The 18944-nt window shown below is 37.4% G+C and overlaps 1 protein-coding gene and 1 long non-coding RNA gene across 2 annotated transcripts in view; one reads left to right on the top strand and one right to left on the bottom strand.

The window, feature by feature from the left end:
* LOC309654629 overlaps positions 1 to 18944 on the bottom strand; it is a 266307-nt gene that overhangs the window by 128049 nt on the left and 119314 nt on the right. The window lies entirely within an intron of this gene.
* Positions 1 to 18944, top strand: part of IQGAP1 (IQ motif containing GTPase activating protein 1) — a 101033-nt gene that overhangs the window by 27234 nt on the left and 54855 nt on the right. The window contains exons 3-5 of the mRNA XM_082448517.1: positions 8496 to 8652; positions 10120 to 10197; positions 14856 to 14932. Coding sequence (XP_082304643.1) covers positions 8496 to 8652; positions 10120 to 10197; positions 14856 to 14932 — 312 coding nt within the window. The remainder of the gene's footprint in view (positions 1 to 8495; positions 8653 to 10119; positions 10198 to 14855; positions 14933 to 18944) is intronic.

The following is an 18944-nucleotide window of genomic DNA, read 5'->3' as shown; positions in this document are numbered from 1 at the left end:
ATTTTATGCCACTGATAAGTGTTGCACAGAGTGAGCCATTAGAAATGTTTCCTAACTGGATATTTAGCTGTCAGAGTAGATCTTTTTTGGAAAATTGATTTAAAATATGAATAAAACAAAGCTTTATCAAAATACGCTAGATATGAAAGCTATATCAGGATGATTTGTAACAATTATTATGCAATTATATTAAAGATAGACTTTTATATAAGCACTTTTCACACTAATTGTGTCAACTTCAATGTTTAATATTTTATAGGTCTCTCTCTTGGTCCTTGGTAGAGTAAGTGTTGTTAATGAGGTCATGCACTGTGGTTTAGGATGCTTCAGGAGGCCCAGCTCCAGAACTTGAGCTTTTATTAGTGAGTATTAAGGAGGGTAGTAGCTGTTATTATTTTTGAATAAATTGCTTGAATGTAGCACCCGAGTTTGCACTTTAGAATCACACCATCTTGGGTTCAAGTGTGAGCTCAGCCACTTACTAGATGGGTAATCTTGGACAAGTTACTTTACTTTGAGGAGCCCATAGTTTTCTTATATCAGTAAAATAAGAATAGTAATACTACTTACCTTATGGGGTTTTTGCAAGGATCAAGTGAAATAATGCATGTAAAGTATTTAACTTAATATCTGCCAGGTGGTGTTAGAGTTTTTTTTTTTTAGCATTATTTGTAGAAAATGAGCCATTCAGATGTTACTGTTTTCCTGTTTAATAGTTGTGTTTCAGATCAGATGTCACTTAAAATTTTTTTTTTTTTTTTTTTAGTAATTTTCATTTGAGTTAGATTTGTTAAAGCAGTTCTAGGGTTAAACTTGAGGAGAAAATGTTGAAAGTTTAATCCCTTTTTGTGGGAGGAAGGACTAACAACTCTATTCTCCGTTTCCTTCATATAAGAGTTTTGTCGCTGAGTTCTATCTGTGGTCGTGGCTGAGAGACCTGATCACAGATTGGGTGTGCTGGTGTCACCACTTGGTATAATATTCTCAGAACTTTTTTTTTTTAAGTGACTTCTTTGTTAAAACATTTGTACTTGTAGAAACATTTGTACTTGAAGAAAAATTTTAAAACCCCACATTGTTGCCAAAGTGATTTTCTGAAACAGATCTGATCAGGTCACCTCCCACTTAAAATCCTTCAGCGTCTCTCATGACAGAAGGAAAGGTTTCTTAGCATGACAGACAGGCCTTGCACCATCCAGCCTGCTCTTTTTTTTCATCTTCACCTCCTACTTTCCCTTCTAGCAATGGCAGTGCTGAACTACTCCGTAACCCACCATTTTTTCTCAGCCCTCCCTGCCTTTGTACATGGTATTTCTTCTGCTTAGAGGCCTTCTCTGCCTTGGCCATTTGGTGAACTCCTCCTCCTCATTCTTTAAAACCCATTAATATTTGTGGATGATGTGAAGCTGGAAGAAAAGTTGGTATTTTGGGTAACAGAATTAGGATCCCAAAAGGTGTTGACATTCGGGACAATGGGCTGAATCAAACATGAAGAAACATAGTAGAGATGAGTGCAAATAATGGTTCTACTATGGAGCTGTAGAGATCGGGTTTAGCAGCTGCGTATTTGGGGAAAAAAACACTAAGAATCTCTGTTGAGTGGAAAAGTGTTGTAAAATAATTTAATCGAGGCTTTGTCTGTGGTTTTGGAGTGTTCAGAATGAAGGAGTGATATTCCGGTTCCATTTCAGGCCAGTCAGACCACACCTGGAGCATAGTGTTCAGAGATGAATGAGAAAGATGTGAGGGGCAGGGAGTCATGTCTAACACTAGTTAGTCATACCAGCTAATGCTCTGAGCGCTTACTCTATTCCAGGCACTGTTCTTAACTCTTTATGTGTGTTATCTCTTTTAATCCTCACAATCGTCCTGTGAGGTAGGTGCTGTTCTTCTCTTTTCATGAAGAGTACTTGAAGGAACTAGAATCATTTTACTGACAAAAGTGTCAGCATGTGACTCATCATATGAGGGGAAAGGAGGAAAAGCACAAACGTTTTTTAAGTACCCAGCCAAGCACTGTGCTAAGCACTGTATTTCACGTGTAATCTTATTTAATCCTCAACAACAGCCTTATTTGGAAAATATTGTTATTTCCTTTTAACGAATGAAGAAACTGGGTTAAGTGACTTGCTGTCTTGATAAGTAACAGGGACAGGATATAAATACACATCTTTAAAAGTCCCTGGCCAGTACTGGTCACATTATATTTTAATTCCATATGTTGTCTTGCTCCAGAAGACAGCTTAGGGTGTCAATGGGGAGCTAACTGCTGGCTTAATAAAAGCTTTTTGGCTACTAGAATCCTGAGATGAAATGGGTTAACTTGAATGTGTGATTCCATGTCAGCATCAGTGTTCAGGGTCAGCTTACATCATGATTTGGCCAAGATGTTTTGGAAGCATTCAGGCATTAAAGTGGGGGAGGGAGTGGGAGGTGAGAGGGGAGTGGAGGGGTTGGGGTAGACTGGAAGAGCTTTAATGAGCCTTCCAACTGTGAAGTTCTATGACTATTAAGACAGTTTTAAACATGAGAATTGGTAATATGAGAATTGTGTTGACCAGTGACTTTTCTTTTGTGCATAGATTGATTTATTTGTTAAATTTCTACTTTACTGAGGTATAAATAGCATGTAAAATTATAGGATATTTAAAATAAGTACGTTGTGTTGATTTGATGTATGTATACATTGTGAAAGGATGTAGTTAACATATCCATCACCTCATGTTTATCTTTTTTTTTGGTGAGAACATTTAAGTTCTACTCTCTTAACAAATTTTAATTATACAATATAGTGTTATCAACTATAGTCACTATGGTTTATGTTAGATCCTCAGACCTTATTCATCTTAAAGCTGAAAGTTTGTATCCTTTTACCAACCTCTCCCTATTTTCTCCACGCCCTACCTCCTGGCAAGCACCAAAGTTTGACTTTTTTTTTAAGATTCCACGTGTAAGTGATACCATACAGTACTTGGTTTTCTTTGTCTGGTTTATTTCACTTAGCATAATGCCCTCAAGGTCCATCCATGTTGTCACAAATGGCAAGATTTCCTTCTTTCTCATGGCTGAATAATATTTCTTTGTAGACATATACCACAACCTCTTTATCCATTCATCCATTCCTGGGTACTTAGTGTTTCCATATCTTGGCTATTGTGAATAATGCTGCGGTGAACATGAGAGTGCAGATTTATATTCGATATCCTGTTTTCATTTCTTTTGGCTATACAGTCATCCCTCCATATCTGCAGGTTCAGCATCTGTGGAGTCAATCAACTGTGGATTGAAAATATTCAGGGAAAAAATAATTCCAGAAAGTTCCAAAAAGCAAAACTTGAATTTGCTGCTTGGCAGCAATTATTTACATAGCATTTACATTATATTGATAACTATTTACATAGCATTTACATTGTATTAGGTGTTATAGTAATCTACAGATGATTTAAAGTATACAGGAGAGTGTGCTTAGGTTGTATGCAAATACGATGACATTTTATGTACAGGATTTGAGCATCCTTGGATTTTGGTACCGATCTACGTGGGTCCTGGAACCAATCCCCTGTTGATACCCAGGGATGTCTGTATACCCAGAAGTGGGATTGCTGGATGATATAGCAGTTCTATTTTTAATTTTTTGAAGAACCTCCATATTGCCTCCATAGTGGCTACACCAATTTCTATTCCCACTGTTGGCTGAAAAAAAATGTACAACCTAAAAGTTGAGAATTACATTTTATTCGACAGACTTAATGAGGACTTAAAGCCCGGGAGACAGCCTCTCAGATAGCTCTGAAGGACTGTTCCAAAGAGGTAAGGGAGGAGCCAGGATAAATAAGAGTTTTTTGAAGAAAAAAAAACAAAAAACAAAACCCAAACCAGGTAGTCAGAACATCATAAGATTACTGCTATTAAAACAAAACAAAACAAAACAAAAAACCCAGACATCTCAAGTTAATCAATTAAGTGCTTTTCTGCTTACGGGAAGATGCAAGAGTCTGGGCTTATTGAAATTATTCCTTTGATATGCACCTTATGTAGAGCCAGTATCCTTTTTTTCTCTCTCTTGAATCCCCTCAGGGTATACCATTGGGGCTGGATGTAGAGGTTCATGGCTTGGTGGCGGGCAACCTGTTTTTCTCCATCCTGAATTCCGCTTAGGGTGCACCGTCAGTGGCCGCTGCGGTGGCTAATGGCTTGATGGCCTCAACGTTCTTTGTTTACTGAAATGGCAGAGGACATTCTTTGTCTACACCACCAGTAGTGCACAAGGGTTCCCTTTTCTTCACATCCTCACCAACACTTTCTTTCTCTTGTCTTTTTGATAATAGCCATTCTAACAGGTGTGAGGTGATAGCTCATTGTGGTTTTGATTTGCATTTCCCTGATGATTTAATGATGTTGAGCATCTTTTCAGGTACCTGTTGGCCATTTGTATGTCTTCTTTGGAAAACTATTCAGTTCCTCTGCCCATTTAAAAATTGGATTGTTAGGGGCTTTTTTGCTATTGAGTTGCATGAGTTCTTCGTATATTTTGGATTTAACCCCTTATCAGATATATGATTCGCAAATATTTTCTACCAGTCCATAGGTTGCCTTTTCATTTTGTTGGTGGTTTCCTTTGCTGTGCAGAGGCTTTTTTTAGTTTGATATAATCATCCTTGTTTATTTTTGCTTTTGATGCCTTTGCTTTAGGTGTCAAATCCAAAAAAATCATCTCCAAGACTGATGTCAAGGAGCTTACCCCTATGTTTTCTTAAAGGAGTTTATAGTTGCAAGTCTTGCATTTTTTTAGTTTGATATAATCGTCCTTGTTTATTTTTGCTTTTGATGCCTTTGCTTTAGGTGTCAAATCCAGAAAAATCGTCTCCAAGACTGATGTCAAGGAGCTTACCCCCTATGTTTTCTTAAAGGAGTTTATGGTTTCAAGTCTTACATTCAAGTCTTTAATCCGTTTTGAGTGGATTTTTGTGCCTGGTGTAAGATAAGAATCAATGCATAGATTTATCCTTAAATGTATTTATAAAGTTAATTTAAATGCCTAAGTTTTATAAGGAAGCTTTGTGTCTGAGTTGAGAATTACTGGTGGTCTTACAGTTAAACTGAAATATTTAAAACCCTATTAAGTGAACAGAACTTGGAGAGATACCAGCCTTTTTCCTGCATGGGATATCTGAAACTTTGTCCTGTTTAGACAGCCCTGTGGAGCTCAGCTCTGTTAGGCTTTTGGGGTGATGTGGTAAGAGCAATAGTGGTTTAGTGAGAAGGATTCTAAATTAGGAATCAGGGTCCTCTTATCGCACCTTTGTCACTAGCTAGCAGGTAACCTTTGATAGGCCTTACACTTATTTGTAAAATGAGAGAGTTGTACAAACAGGTACAGCCTTTGGGTAAGCTTTTGAGCAATAACATTTTTTGTTTTGGAGTTTCCAAAGGAATTAATTCTAAATATGGAAGCACATTGTGTACAAAGACGTTCCTTGCAGAATTATTTAATGGTTGAAAACATTTAGAAATGATATAAATGTGCAACATAGGTGACTGATTAGCACTTGGTAGAATTTTAATGTAACTCAAAGTCTTGAGAAACTGTATAGTAACATGGAAAATATTCAGAAAATGTTGAGAAATGTTTTGTAATTTTCTTTAATGGATATGTGTTATATTGGGGGGAAAACCCCAAAGGGATTTGCCCTAGAAGTGCATTCAGTTCCTTGCTCTCACATTTTGTGATGCTGTGAGTTTGTGGCAGAGGGGGAATCTCAGATGGGCTGTAGAGAAGGACAGGAGCATATGTTGCATCTTCTCAGAATTATAGTAGAATCCAAACTGAGGCTAAGATTAAGAATATAGCACCCTGCTTAATGCTGTTAATTTTTCAAAGCAGTTTGGTCCTAATTTAACTAACTTTATTCTTATAAACAAACCAGGTGATTCTCTGCTGTGGAGCAGAGCTTAGAATGGAGGGTGAGCCACACAGGGAACTGGAGGGCAGTTTTGGGCTTGCGGCGGTTGTGTAGAGACACTTCTGTGCTTTGCCTGTTTCCTCTAGCTCTCCCTCTCTGCTTATCCCTTTTCACCAGATCACAGGTGGCTTTTCTTCAGGCCTGACACTTGTGTGATATTTAGGGTATTCTCCTCCGCTATAGAAAGCTTGTGAGTCTTGTCATCAGTCAGGACTGTTTTATAGCAGTTAGACAAGAGAAGGCAAAGGTAAAGGATTGTGGGAGATGTGGCTGTGGTCCCTCCTTTTACTCTGATTTTAATCCAGTGATCTCAGAGGAGAGGAACCTAAACAGCCCTGGTAGCTGGCTCTGATTCAAGGCAAAAGGACTACTGTGTTGTTTATCCACAGTCTTCCCCATTTTGAGAGGAAAATAAGTAACTTTTTCTTCATACTATGATGTGGTAAAGGGCTGTTTTGGGCTTAAGATTTATTCTAGGTTTGTCCCTATTAATGAGAACATAAGTTAGACTGTCCCCTGAGAGCAGGGATTGCCAGGAGCTGTTTGCTGTATCCTTTTTAGCAGTAAAATATTGGATGGACGATTATATGAGATGTGTCCTTAGACTACAACTATTTTCCATACCATTGACCTATGTTCTTTTCCGCATTGCCCTGTGGTCTTAGGCTCTTGGAGAAGCACAGTTTGGATTTTGTAGCTGTTACAAATTGATATCTAATTTAGTTACTATGGTAACTCTTCTGGAAAATTCATTTGTTTCTTCTTTTTACCCTTATGACATTTCAGTTCTACTACCTAAAAGAAAAGCCAGAAGAGAAAACTTAATATCATTGGCTGTAGGAAATACAGAAAATTCTCTGGCCCACTCATCTATCCAGCTAGTATTTATTTAAGTATCTACTATGTGTCAGACAGTATGCTAGCTGCTTTAGAAGTAGAATAGATTTGAAAGTGAGGTTGAGTAACTATTCTATAGAACTTGAGAAAAACAGGAACCTTGTTGCTTTTCCTTTTTTTTTTTTTTTTGCGGGAATCTTAGCTCCCGACCACAGATTGAACCCGGGCCCCGGCAGTGAAAGCACTGAGTCCTAACCACTGGACCTCCAGGGAATACCCTCATTATTTTTTAAAGATTCTGAGTGGTAATCTCAGTTTGAAAAGATAGAATTAATACAAGAAATTTTATTCTGAATTATAAAACTAATAATTTTAAAAGTATGTAAATTCAAGCTCTATTGTATATCTTTTCAGGCAATTTTATTAATGTGAAGAATTATATAGAAACACATAAATGGGATTATAAATACATTTATATATTATTTGGTCTATTTTCTATTGGTATGTTAGAGTTTTCTTATAAATTTTCATGGGTATGTGTGTGTATAAAATATGGCATATTTAAATGTGGCTTACAGTTTTATTTGTCTTCTAATTTAAACTTTAGGTATCAATTAACATTATAAATGTTTCATTCTTATGTTGTCCCATTTGGCAGTAAATCTAGTCTTTACTTCAGTCTGCTGTATCTTTGGATTTTTTCTTTCTGCATTTGGCTTTTCAAAGATTTATTACTAGGGAAACAGACCAGGCATCATCTAGTGGTCCCCCCCAACCCCCGTAAAGAATTTGGGGATAACAGTAGCCTTGTAAAATTTGAGTAGCATACTTATAAGTTAGGAGTTTTCAATCTGAGGTCAATGAAATCTCTGAAATTATATATTAAATTTAAGTATATATACATTTTTGGGGGGAAGGATCTGTAGCTTTCCTTAGATAGTCAAAGGATTCTGTGATTCAAAAAAAAGTTTAAAACCATTGCCCTAAATGACTTTTTTAGTTAACTACATCTCTGTTGGTAGAAAATATATGCAAATAAACTTGGCTTTGTTTTATCTTGGGATTCCCCGAAATCTTGTGAGAGGTGTCCGAGGGGGACAATATAGTTTTCCGTTAAAACTTCCTTTCCCCTCTAAAAAAACACATAAGAATTCACTTGTACTGCTTCCATTGGAGTTTCCTTAAGTATTTTAGGTGAGATGATTGACTATTTTGGTAACCCCAAAACAACTTTAAAATCTGAACCTAGAAATTCACTATGGATGCTGAATTCTCAAACCAGAAGAGAACTTCAGCTGCAAATTTAAGTTGCTGAACAGTTGAGAGATGGTGGCTTCAGTTACAAAAGGTTTTTCTTAGGAATTCTTAAGGCGCAACTGAAGAAGTAAGGGAGACGGTCTGGGCTGAGGCTCGTGGGGCATTTAGGACCTGGGGAGCCAGCTGGCTCTCTTGCTGCAGGAGAGGAAAGTAGGGTGGAGAAGAGGGTGGCGTTTATACTTGGGAATTTTCCTAAGTTCCCTGCCTCTGAGATCTGACTGGGCCAGAACAAGGATGTGTGTGAAATTGAGTCTTCAAACACTATTGCTTATGTTCAACTTAAACTTGTCCAAGGAGAATGGAAATTAAGCTTGAAATCTCTGAAGAGGGGTTCATACCTTCCCTCTCTTTTCTCATGCCCTCCCTCCTTCTGTGCAGGTGGATGGAAGCATGCCTGGGGGAAGACCTGCCTCCCACCACAGAACTGGAAGAGGGGCTTCGGAATGGGGTCTACCTTGCCAAACTAGGAAACTTCTTCTCCCCTAAAGTGGTGTCCCTGAAGAAAATCTATGATCGAGAGCAGACCAGATACAAGGTGAGTCCTTCCTTGCTTGGTGCTTAAATTTCTGTAAACTTGAGAGAGAAGTTTAGCATACTTTATCCTGTGAAAGAGTTACTGAGAAATATGTGTGTGTTTGTTTCAACAAAATAAAATACCTGGCAGAGTGGAGAAAATTTAGTGCAAAGTCAAGATACAGTAGTAAAAGAACTTCAGCTGTCCGTATTTCTGGCGCAATTCTAATGAGTAATTTGTATCTAGAAATTTTCATGGTCCTTGATGAATTTTTTATTTCTTAGAAGGTAGAGGAAGTAACTAGGGGAATTACTACTTTAAATCTAATTTTAACCAAACTCTGAGATTTGTTGGCAAATTGAAAGCAATAGCAACTTTGGGGGAAGAAAATTACCCCATGATATTAAAGTTTAAGGTAAAATGGGACAGTGATCCGATTTCAGAAAATTGAGATAAGTGATTGATTCTTGTGGCCCAGGGCCCTCAAAAAGAAGACTGCTTTAATTAAGTTGGGATGTTGACAAGGACCAAATTCCCATTGCTTACAGAGTTTCTGTGGGGAGCTTTCCTAAGAGCTCTTATCTGAAAAAAGGATGAGTATAGAAGATAGTGGAAGATTGCAAAACCAAGAGCAAATGTAAGAGGGGTCAACTGTAAGAATTGGGCAAGAGCTCAGAATGAGTTAAGGATGAAGACAGAATCAAAAGAGTTGGTTTTTTTGTTTGGTTGGTTTTTTAATATTTAAATTCAAAGGAAAACAAGGAAAGTATAGGTCTTAAGCCAAAATTAACATCCCAAATAGAAACTTTTCTTCATCAAAAAGCAAAGACTTATATGTTGAGTTTTAAATAAGTGGTTATTCTGAAGACACCTCCTGAGCTGTTCTGTTGACTCTAAAAAATGTGTGCACAACAGGCAGACAGAGCAGTCTCCAGCAACAGTAAAGACAATAGCCTACACTTCTACCCATCTTGAGGGTAAACCTTCCTAAAAAACAACAGGTGTAGAGGTTAAGAGGGGGATGTTTATATGTGTAGTATGAAAATACCTCATTTTGGGAGTATCTTCTACTTGCCAGACACCACATTGAGTGCTTTGTGTACATTTTCTCAGTTAATCTTTCCAACAAACATAAAGTAGGTGTTAAAGATGGGGAAACTCAGAATCAGTAGTGTGAAGTGACTTGCGCAGTGTCACCAATAGATAGCCAAGTCAGGAATTGAATCCAACATAATTGCATTCCAAAGACCATGTTCTGCTGAGCACACTGTACACAGGAAGATTCTCCAGATGTTTCTTAACTGAGAAGAGCTGAGATGTGGATTTGGCTTTTGGGGATTAGAATGTGTAATGATACAGACAGACCTTAAGTTTAAGGGGACCATGTAAAGTCTTACAGGGAAACTTTTATTGATACAAAGAGAGTATTTATTTAGTATTTGCTTCAATATTGCCAAACAGTGCCTAATGGTCTTTTATTTGTTCTAGGCAACTGGCCTCCACTTTAGACACACTGATAATGTGATTCAGTGGTTGAATGCCATGGGCGAGATTGGATTGCCTAAGGTAATTTATGTGATATTCATAGTTCTGGCTTAGTTCTGGCTGTTTGGCATAACAGTTCTCATTCTACCTGTAAAATTATTCTCAATTGATTCTTTGGTGATATATATATATATATATATATATATATACATATACACATACATACATATATATATATACATTTAGTATTAAAAATATATATATACATTATTTTAATACTAAAGGATCTCTTCAGTTTGTTTTAGGAAATAGCTTTGTTCTTTTTCTTTTATATTTCTCATCCGTGCTTCACCTCACCCTAGAGAAATTCCCTATGATGTCGTTTACTTTTACTACACCAAATTATAAACATTAAAATTCACATACCATGAGGGAATTCCCTGGTGGTCCAGTGGTTAGGACTCGGCACTTTCACTGCCAGGGCCTGGGTTCAATCCCTGGTTGGGGAACTAAGATCCTGCAAGCTGAGCAACGTGACCCCCCCCCCCCAAAAAAAACAAACAAATTCACATACCATGAAATTCACCATTTTAAAGTGTACAGTTCAGTGGATTTTATTTATTCACATAGTTGCTGCATTCAAGTTTGACTTTAGGAAACATAAGGAAATATTTTAGAAATGTCATCTTCCAGCTTCAGAATAACCAAATTTGTAGGTAATATGAAGGGTTTATTTTATATTTCAAATTGTAGAGGCAGTATAATGAGATTTACTTCTTTTATCTGGTTTTGGAGATGGCTGTAGGTTTGTTTTTTGTTTTTGTTTTTTTGACAGCTTTATTGAGGTGTAATTGATTACAGAAAAACCATACATATTTAATGTATACAATTTAATGAGTTTGGAATGATGGCTGTAGTTTTGATATGGGAGTTTCCATCCTTGAGTGTTTTGCTCAAGAGTTTATTTAGTGCTGCTCTTAGTGAAATTGCCATCTCAAGTGTTGGGCTGCACCTTGCAGGCGTGCAAGCCTTGTAGTTGCCTTGAGACTGAGGGAAGAGCCCGGAGACAGCAACAGAGACATCACTGGTTTATTAGATAGGGAATCTCAGCTGTCCGAATCAAGGCTCTGGAGTGACACCCTACTGTGGATGGCAGACAGCAGGCAGAACACGGCAGCAGTCTTTGCTATTGGGGGTGGGGATGAGGGGGAGGAGGAGTTTACCAGTTATGGGGGAATTGACGTCAGTTTGGCTCATCAGTTAGTTACCAGGGAAGGCAGCAGAGGGGCATGTCCCTCATAGCCCCTTGGGCAGAGGTCTTCCCTTTGATAAACTATCATAGTGGAGCCATTCTGATCTAAAGATCACTAACATTTACTGATTAGGCTATATAATTAAGAGGGAATGTCAGCCACATGAGTAGGCTATAGGTGAAGCAGGACTGGTTGAGCAGGAAATGCACAGAGAGCAAGAGAATAGCCATCTTGGGTGGCCTGATCGTACATCTAGCTACCTAGTCCTACCTTGAATCCATAGAGGCCCTGATACAGTGTCACTGTTAGAGGCATGGACAGCTTTTTTTCCCCCCTATCCTCTGACCTAAGAATTCTACTTCTAGGAAATTATCCCCACTCCTACCCCACCGGCTCAAAAAAAAAAAGAAAAATTAGACAAGCACAAAAAATGTATATGTAAGGATTTTTCAGCTTTGCATATGATGGAAAAAATTGATAGCAAACCACATATTCCTTCACTCAGGGTATTAATTGTGTTACAGCCAGTCAAATACTAGTGCTGCCGTTGAAAAGGATGATGTCAATCTATATATATATAACCGTGATGTGTTAAGTGAAAAAAAAAACAGGCTACGATTATACGAGCTTGTGTTCTGGCTAAGATGAGATCACTATTTTTGTCTAAAAATAAAGTGGGTATTCTTGGGAAAAATCTGCAAGGAGAAATAGTTTTCATTTCTGTGTGATGGGGTAAAAGGGTGGTTTTTATTTTCTTTTTACGTTTCCGTGGAGTCTAAATTTCTGTAACCAAAGAAAGATTAAAAAGAAATGAGATGTGGAGTATCAGAAAGTGGCTGAAACCACTTGGAAATGAACACTTGGCATTTAGCAGAGTGCTCAGCTCACTGTTGCATACGTACCTGTTGAACTGAGTAAATTCAGAGCTAAGTCTTTGCAGAAGACTAGCTTGTGTCCTCTTTTTTCCAGAGCAGAGTGCTGAAGTTCTCTTCCTTGCACTGGTATGTTTGAGAATTAAACCCCACAAATGTCAGGAAAAGCAATACTTCAAGTTCTTACAGCTACTTGGCCTTTCTATGCACCTGTAACTTCCTGCTCCTGTTTTTTATATAGTATGCCCAATGGGCAATAACAATTTAACCTCTTTTGAATGGTACTAAGAGCTTTGTTAATATTTGCTATTGCTAATAGTACTGTTACTACAAAATGCCTTTTTAATAATTTAATTTTATTACCTTTTTTGTTTACTAACAGTAGTGCATTGTCCTGGACCACAATCTCAACAAACTGTTGAGGCTGTCAGGAACAATAGGATTATTATGGCTATTACCCTTGAAATGTCTGCTCTATATGATTTAAGTCCAGAAGACTTCTGAGTAATGTAGACTAAAGATACTTAGCCTAAAAATGTGTTTTTGCTCATAATATAACGTGTGATCGATAATTGACAATAATAGTATTTATTGGGATATCTTCCCTAATCTCTTTATATGGTACATACAAATTATAGAGACTTAATATGATAATTTTTTGGTTTTTATCCATTTGACTCTTTATTATAATTGGTGCTCTTGGCCAACTCCTACATGAAACATTTTGTTGTTTTGATTTTTAAAATTATTTTGAATCTGCCTAATAGTCCTCTGTTTCCTTCAATTATTCTGCCTTTTATATCCTAGTGGCGGGCATTCCTTAAGATGCAATTCTTACTTTAGCTACATTCTCTCATTCTCATGGTTTCAGTTGTTTTGAAGACTCTTTGCTATAAGATAAACACAGTTTCTTCAGTTGGCTGCTGGACATTTCCCTTTGGATAGCTTTCTATCTCCTAGAGTTTCTCATATGTAAAACTAAACCTGCCTTTTCCCCCAAGTGAACCTCCTCTCCTCTGCATAAATGGTACCATGTCATCATGTTCCTAGTCATCCAGTCTCAAAACCTTGGATTTACCTTGGACTTCTAAATGCAGTCATTCCCCAAGCCTTCCTCAGTTATTTGCAATGTCTCTTTTATCTGTTGAAACAACCTCCCAGCCTGCTTTCTCAGCTTCAATCTCTTCACTATTCAGTGTATCCTGTGTCTTGTCTCCAGTCAGATCTTCCTGAGGCTGTTTTTAGCCTTGGCTCCAAAGCTAGGACTTCTCTAAAGCCTGAATATCAAGTTCAAACTTGTCTGACTTTCAAGGTCCTCATAATCTGCCTCTATCCTCCCTCCCAACCTTATTTTTTTTCTATTACTTTCTAAAATGTATTCTGTACTGTTTTTGGGAGGGTGACTGACTTTGACCATGATTTTCACCGTTCAGGAGAGGACATTTCAATCTTAGGAAATGAGCATGGAAAGTTTGAAAAATTATCAAAAAAGATGATTTGAAAAATTATCAAAAAATTATCAAAAAAGACCCCCATTTCTCTTGGGGGTGCACAGTTCTTCCTCATCGGGAGCAATAGGTATTGTGGGGGAAACAAGCATAAAAACAAGTAATTAAACACAATGTGTTAAGTGCTATAATAGAGTTAGATACAAAGTGCTGTAGTACTCTTCTCACTGCCTTTTATTGCTCATCCAAATTCCTCTAATCACTTCATAATTCAGTCTCACTTCTCTGATCCACTGTTACCCCTTTTTTCCTCTAAATTACAGATTGAGTTGTATGGTACCACATTACCATGAGAAAAGGTCTTGAAATCCAAGGCTATTCTCCATCTAAACCTACTCTGTTCCTATCCTACCTCATTCGTTAATTCATCAAACTTAGAGAGCTCCCTCCATGACCTTGACTCTGGGCTTAGCGTTGAAGATACAGCAGTGAACAACAAAGACCTAGTCCTTGCCTTCATGTGGCTTATAGTCTGTTGGAGGAGTCAAACAGATAATTTCAACACACATAGTTGATTAATTGTGGTACATGCTACCAAGGAAAACTCCCCATCTCTCATTCCCATATACATCCTCTATTCTACCTACTTTATCTGTGTATCTTTCTACTTCCCCCAAGCATTATAACACATTTTAATATTTTGTAGTTTTTTTCAATGTCTAAATGTAGTGATTTTACACATACTGAAGCACTTAGTAAATGTTCATTGTTGAGCTATTATTACTCAATCTAGGCCTGCTAGATAGCAACTAGGAAGATTGCAATCCTTTAGAGCCTCATACACTTGCCACTGATTTAAGCTGGACTGGAACTTGAGTTTTGTTTGCGCATGTCTGTGTCTGCAGTAAGTAAATCACTCTCACATACTTAGTAAAATTCAGTGGGTTGACCCAAATAAGTCTTTTCCAAGTAGTGCTTTTCACTGTGTATTGTAGCATTTTGTGCCTTATAATGAAATGTCTGTTCACCCTAATGAGGTTATTTGCCGAATGCTGACAATGTTTTCTAATTGTCCAAAGTTTTACTTGTATTATTCATGATTGGTGAATGATTAAATGAACTCTAGTGGATGGATGCCTTACTCTACTTCTTTTATTTCTCTTTAGATTTTTTATCCAGAAACTACAGACATCTATGATCGAAAGAACATGCCAAGATGTATCTACTGTATCCATGCACTTAGGTAATCAGATTTTCTTGGTAGAATAAGCAGTACATAGATACAGAGACTAGATTGGTAGTTGCCAGAGGCAGGGATTTGGGAGTAGGCGAAATGGGTGAAGGTGGTCAAAAGGGTACAAACTTTCAGTTATGAAATAAGTAAGTCCTGGGGATGTAATGTACAGCATGGTGACTACAATTAATGATACTGTATTATGTATTTGAAAGTGGCTAAGAGAGTAGATCTTAAAAGTTCTCATCACAAGAAAAATAATTTGTAACTGTGTGTGGTGATGGAAGTTAACTGGACTTACTATGGTGATCATATCATTATGCTGTACACCTGAAACTAATATAATATGTCAGTCATATCTCAATTAAAAAAAAAAGTTTAGGAGTCACATCTGAATGAGTGTGTAGCTTGTTGTCCAGGGTATAATGAAAAAGTTTTTGCATTTGCTTCAGAATTTTCAAATAGAATAGAGCACTATTATCTTAACAGAATGGTGAGAAACAGCTGTGTTTTTCTAGGGAGAAAGGATTTATTTATTCCTATAATAACAGAAAATTTTGCTCTAAAAACATAGTATAATCTTTCATTATTGATCTAGTGTTTCAGTGAACTACGCATTTCTCTTGAGATGTAGTCCCTTTCTTTTAAATTAAAGTCTCTTAAAAATTATAAAAACTACATACATTTGAAAACTTTTATTGTTTCTCGTTTTGTTTCAAGCTGATAAACTGATTTACTAAATACACTATGTCTTGATACTCTTTGGTAGTACAGTTAAATTTTGGCAACATCTTCAAATAATACCAGCAAATATCAAATGGTTGATTGATAATTTATTAAGTTATCTAGGACCTTGACAAGTCATTTGTTCATTAAATAATTTTTATGTCAATGCAAATATAATAAATAGGAACTGAAACAAGGTATAATTTTATCACAGCTTCGTAGTAAATTTGGAAGATGACTTAATTTCAGGTCCTCAGCTCTTAGAATGAACAAAGTACTAAATTGGAAGGAAGAGGTGATATGTCTGGATGGAGGATGGGATGGGAGAGGTGTAGGTGCTAGTAGTATAGTATTTCAGAGTGGTGCAAATTTACTTGATGGCTGTAGGCCTAAAGCAGAAGATGATAGAAGTAAGTATGAGAAGGAACATGAGGATGAGAATTTTTTGCTTGGGCTGCTCTTTTTATATAGCATCCTGTATGTGTACTTTAATAAATGTTAATTATATGTATGAATGTATGTATAATATTGACCCACAAGAAACCTATTGTCTCCAGTTTCTGGATCAAATGTTTGCCAGATCCTTGGTATCACTGGAATCAGTGTGAAACCCATAAAAGAGAGAATATAACTGAGGACTAATAGATCTCTTGTGTGGACTAATGAATGCATTAACCTCCTTAGAGGGTTCCCTCGCTAGGCTCTCTCCCTTCTGATCCATCTGCCATGCTGCTGTCAGAGCTGTCTTTCCAAAACAGCCCTAATAGTATCAGATGCTTCATAAAATATTTTGATGCTTTCTTTCTAGCCTCACCTCCAGCCATTCTCTCCTGTGTACCTATGTTCTAGTATTTTCAACATACAGGCTATGTACTCTCGTGCCTTTGGTTTTGCTGTTTCCTGTGCCTGAAATGACTTTTTTTTAAATTAATTAATTAATTAATTTATTTATTTATTTTTGGCTGCTTTGGGTCTTTGTTGCTGTGCGCGGGCTTTCTCTAGTTGCGGCGAGCAGGGGCTACTCTTCGTTGCGGTGTGCAGGCTTATCATTGCGGTGGCTTCTCGTTGCGGAGCACGGGCTCTAGGTGCATGGGCTTCAGTAGTTGTGGCATGCAGGCTCTAGAGCGCAGGCTCAGTAGTTGTGGCACACGGGCTCAGCTGCTCCGCAGCATGTGGGATCTTCGTGGACCAGGGCTTGAACCTGTGTCCCCTGCATTGGCAGGCGGATTCTTAACCACTGCGCCACCAGGGAAGCCCTGAAATGCCTTTTCTCCTTGGTTTAACGTATGCTCTTCTCCAGGTGCCACCTCAGAATGCTACCATTAATATGTTCTCTTACTTTTTCCCTCTTGGGCAGAATTAGCTACTTACCATCTTTGTGCTCCTTTAGTATTTTATGACATACCTCTTACTTCAAGCATAGTGCTTGTTACATTGTACTCTGGTTACTGTTTGTTCTTATAACTTGCTTTCTTGTGGATTCCTTAGGGACAAGAAGTATTTCCTTTGTTCTTTATCCATGTGTCTTTAGTATCAACACTTAGATGCCTAGTGTATAATCACAATAAATGTGTGTCAAAATTATACATTATAATAAATCTCCCTCTCCCTCCCCTAGCTCAAGGGGGTACTTTCTGTCCTACAAATGAAAAAGGAAATGGTACTTTGTCTTTATCAAAGGGCTCTTCATGTTTGTCTCTGCTTATCCAATCAAGTTTTAGCTCAGTTCCCACATTCTTGGTGAAGTTTCTCCATGACCTCACCTCATTCCTTTTTCTAAACCTCCGGGTTTTTGTTTTTTGTTTTTTTTTTGGTTTAGTTTTTGTGTGTGTGTGTATGTGTTTTGTTTTGTTGTTTGTTTGTTATGTATTGCTTCTTTCATATCTTTTCTCCCTATTACATTTATTAGCATCTTAGGAACAGAAGTCATGCCTTACTTTTTTTCCCCCTCCAAGGTACATAGCATAACATTGGACAAACAATGGTAAAATGAGAATTTTAAAAAATTGTTTAGGAATAGGTGATATGTTGGAGAATTTTCAGAATGTAGCAATTTCAGATGCATATGTCTGAGCCAAAATCAACTTAATTCTGAGTATTGTGATTGGCTTAGTGTTCTGTGAAGTCTATGTTGATAACCTTGTGAAGGCTTTACCTACAATGGATATCTGAACTTGGCAGGCACAGCAGCTAAGCTGGCAGAATTCCTCTCTGCTAGTTCTGTAGCCACTACTCTCTGCAACGTAACCTGAGTCCCAGGCCCTCAAATTCTCTGAAGAGAGATTGAAGAATTAACTGTGCCTTTCTAATGATGGAGTCAGAATGAGAAAGGGAGGAAGCCTGCTACTGTTTTCCATTTCTGTTCAATATGCAGTTCGTGCTTAGAAAGTATATACACAGCAGTGTGTTCTGGTTGGTGATTTATGATTTCTTTCCTCCCTTACAGTGTTTTTCCTGAAGGGTATGTAGGAATAATATGTAGGAAGTGTTTGTAACTGCTTGAGCCTCTTCTTTACCTTTACACGACAGTGTTCAAGGCAGGTTCCTCACTTCACTTACCTGTATTGGGTGAGGCACTGTTTCCCTTTTGGATCAACAGTGATAGAGAAGCATTATCTCCTTGTTTTCTCCCTTCCTGCCATCTTTTTTTTTTTCTCCCTCAGTCTTGACTGGCATTATTCCAGAGATAGTGACTGTACTTTAGTCAGACTAAATTACTCGTGTAGATTACATTCCACTCTCAGATAAGACCCTAATTCTCCATTATTTCAAATATATTTGTATACTTCCTTTCCATTTCCTCTGATGCTTTATCTTTCTAAGAACTGATTTTGGGATTAAATTGGCCCATAATCCTTTATCCTAAATTCAAAAAAACATGCTGAAAGATCTGAAAAATGAGTTTTGGTTTAGTTCAAACTCCTTTGTTGGCAAGATCTGATCAGTATTAATTGAGATTACTTAGAATGTTTATCTACTTAATATTATTCATATGTCTCTCTGCAGAAAAGTAATGTATTTGATTAGGGGTGCTTCCCCAAGGCTTGTTGGGGGTGTTTTATAATGCTGTTTACACTGTAAAACTTTTATAATATCTGAGAAATCCTAAGTTAATATTTGGTCCAAAGAATTTAGGTAAGGGACGTGGGCCTGTACTAGATTCTGTTTCCTAATCAACTGCTGTGTTTAAGAGCATTTATTGGTAATCTTTGAGATTAGTGTAGTGATTTCTTTCATAGGTTACTCTACAATCAGTAACAGTAATTGGAATCCGGATAGGCTAACACAACCTCCT

Source organism: Balaenoptera physalus, assembly GCF_965194825.1.
Source record: "Balaenoptera physalus genome assembly, chromosome: 2".
Classification (NCBI taxonomy): Eukaryota; Metazoa; Chordata; class Mammalia; order Artiodactyla; family Balaenopteridae; genus Balaenoptera; species Balaenoptera physalus.
This window is presented reverse-complemented; position numbering and strand designations above follow the sequence as displayed.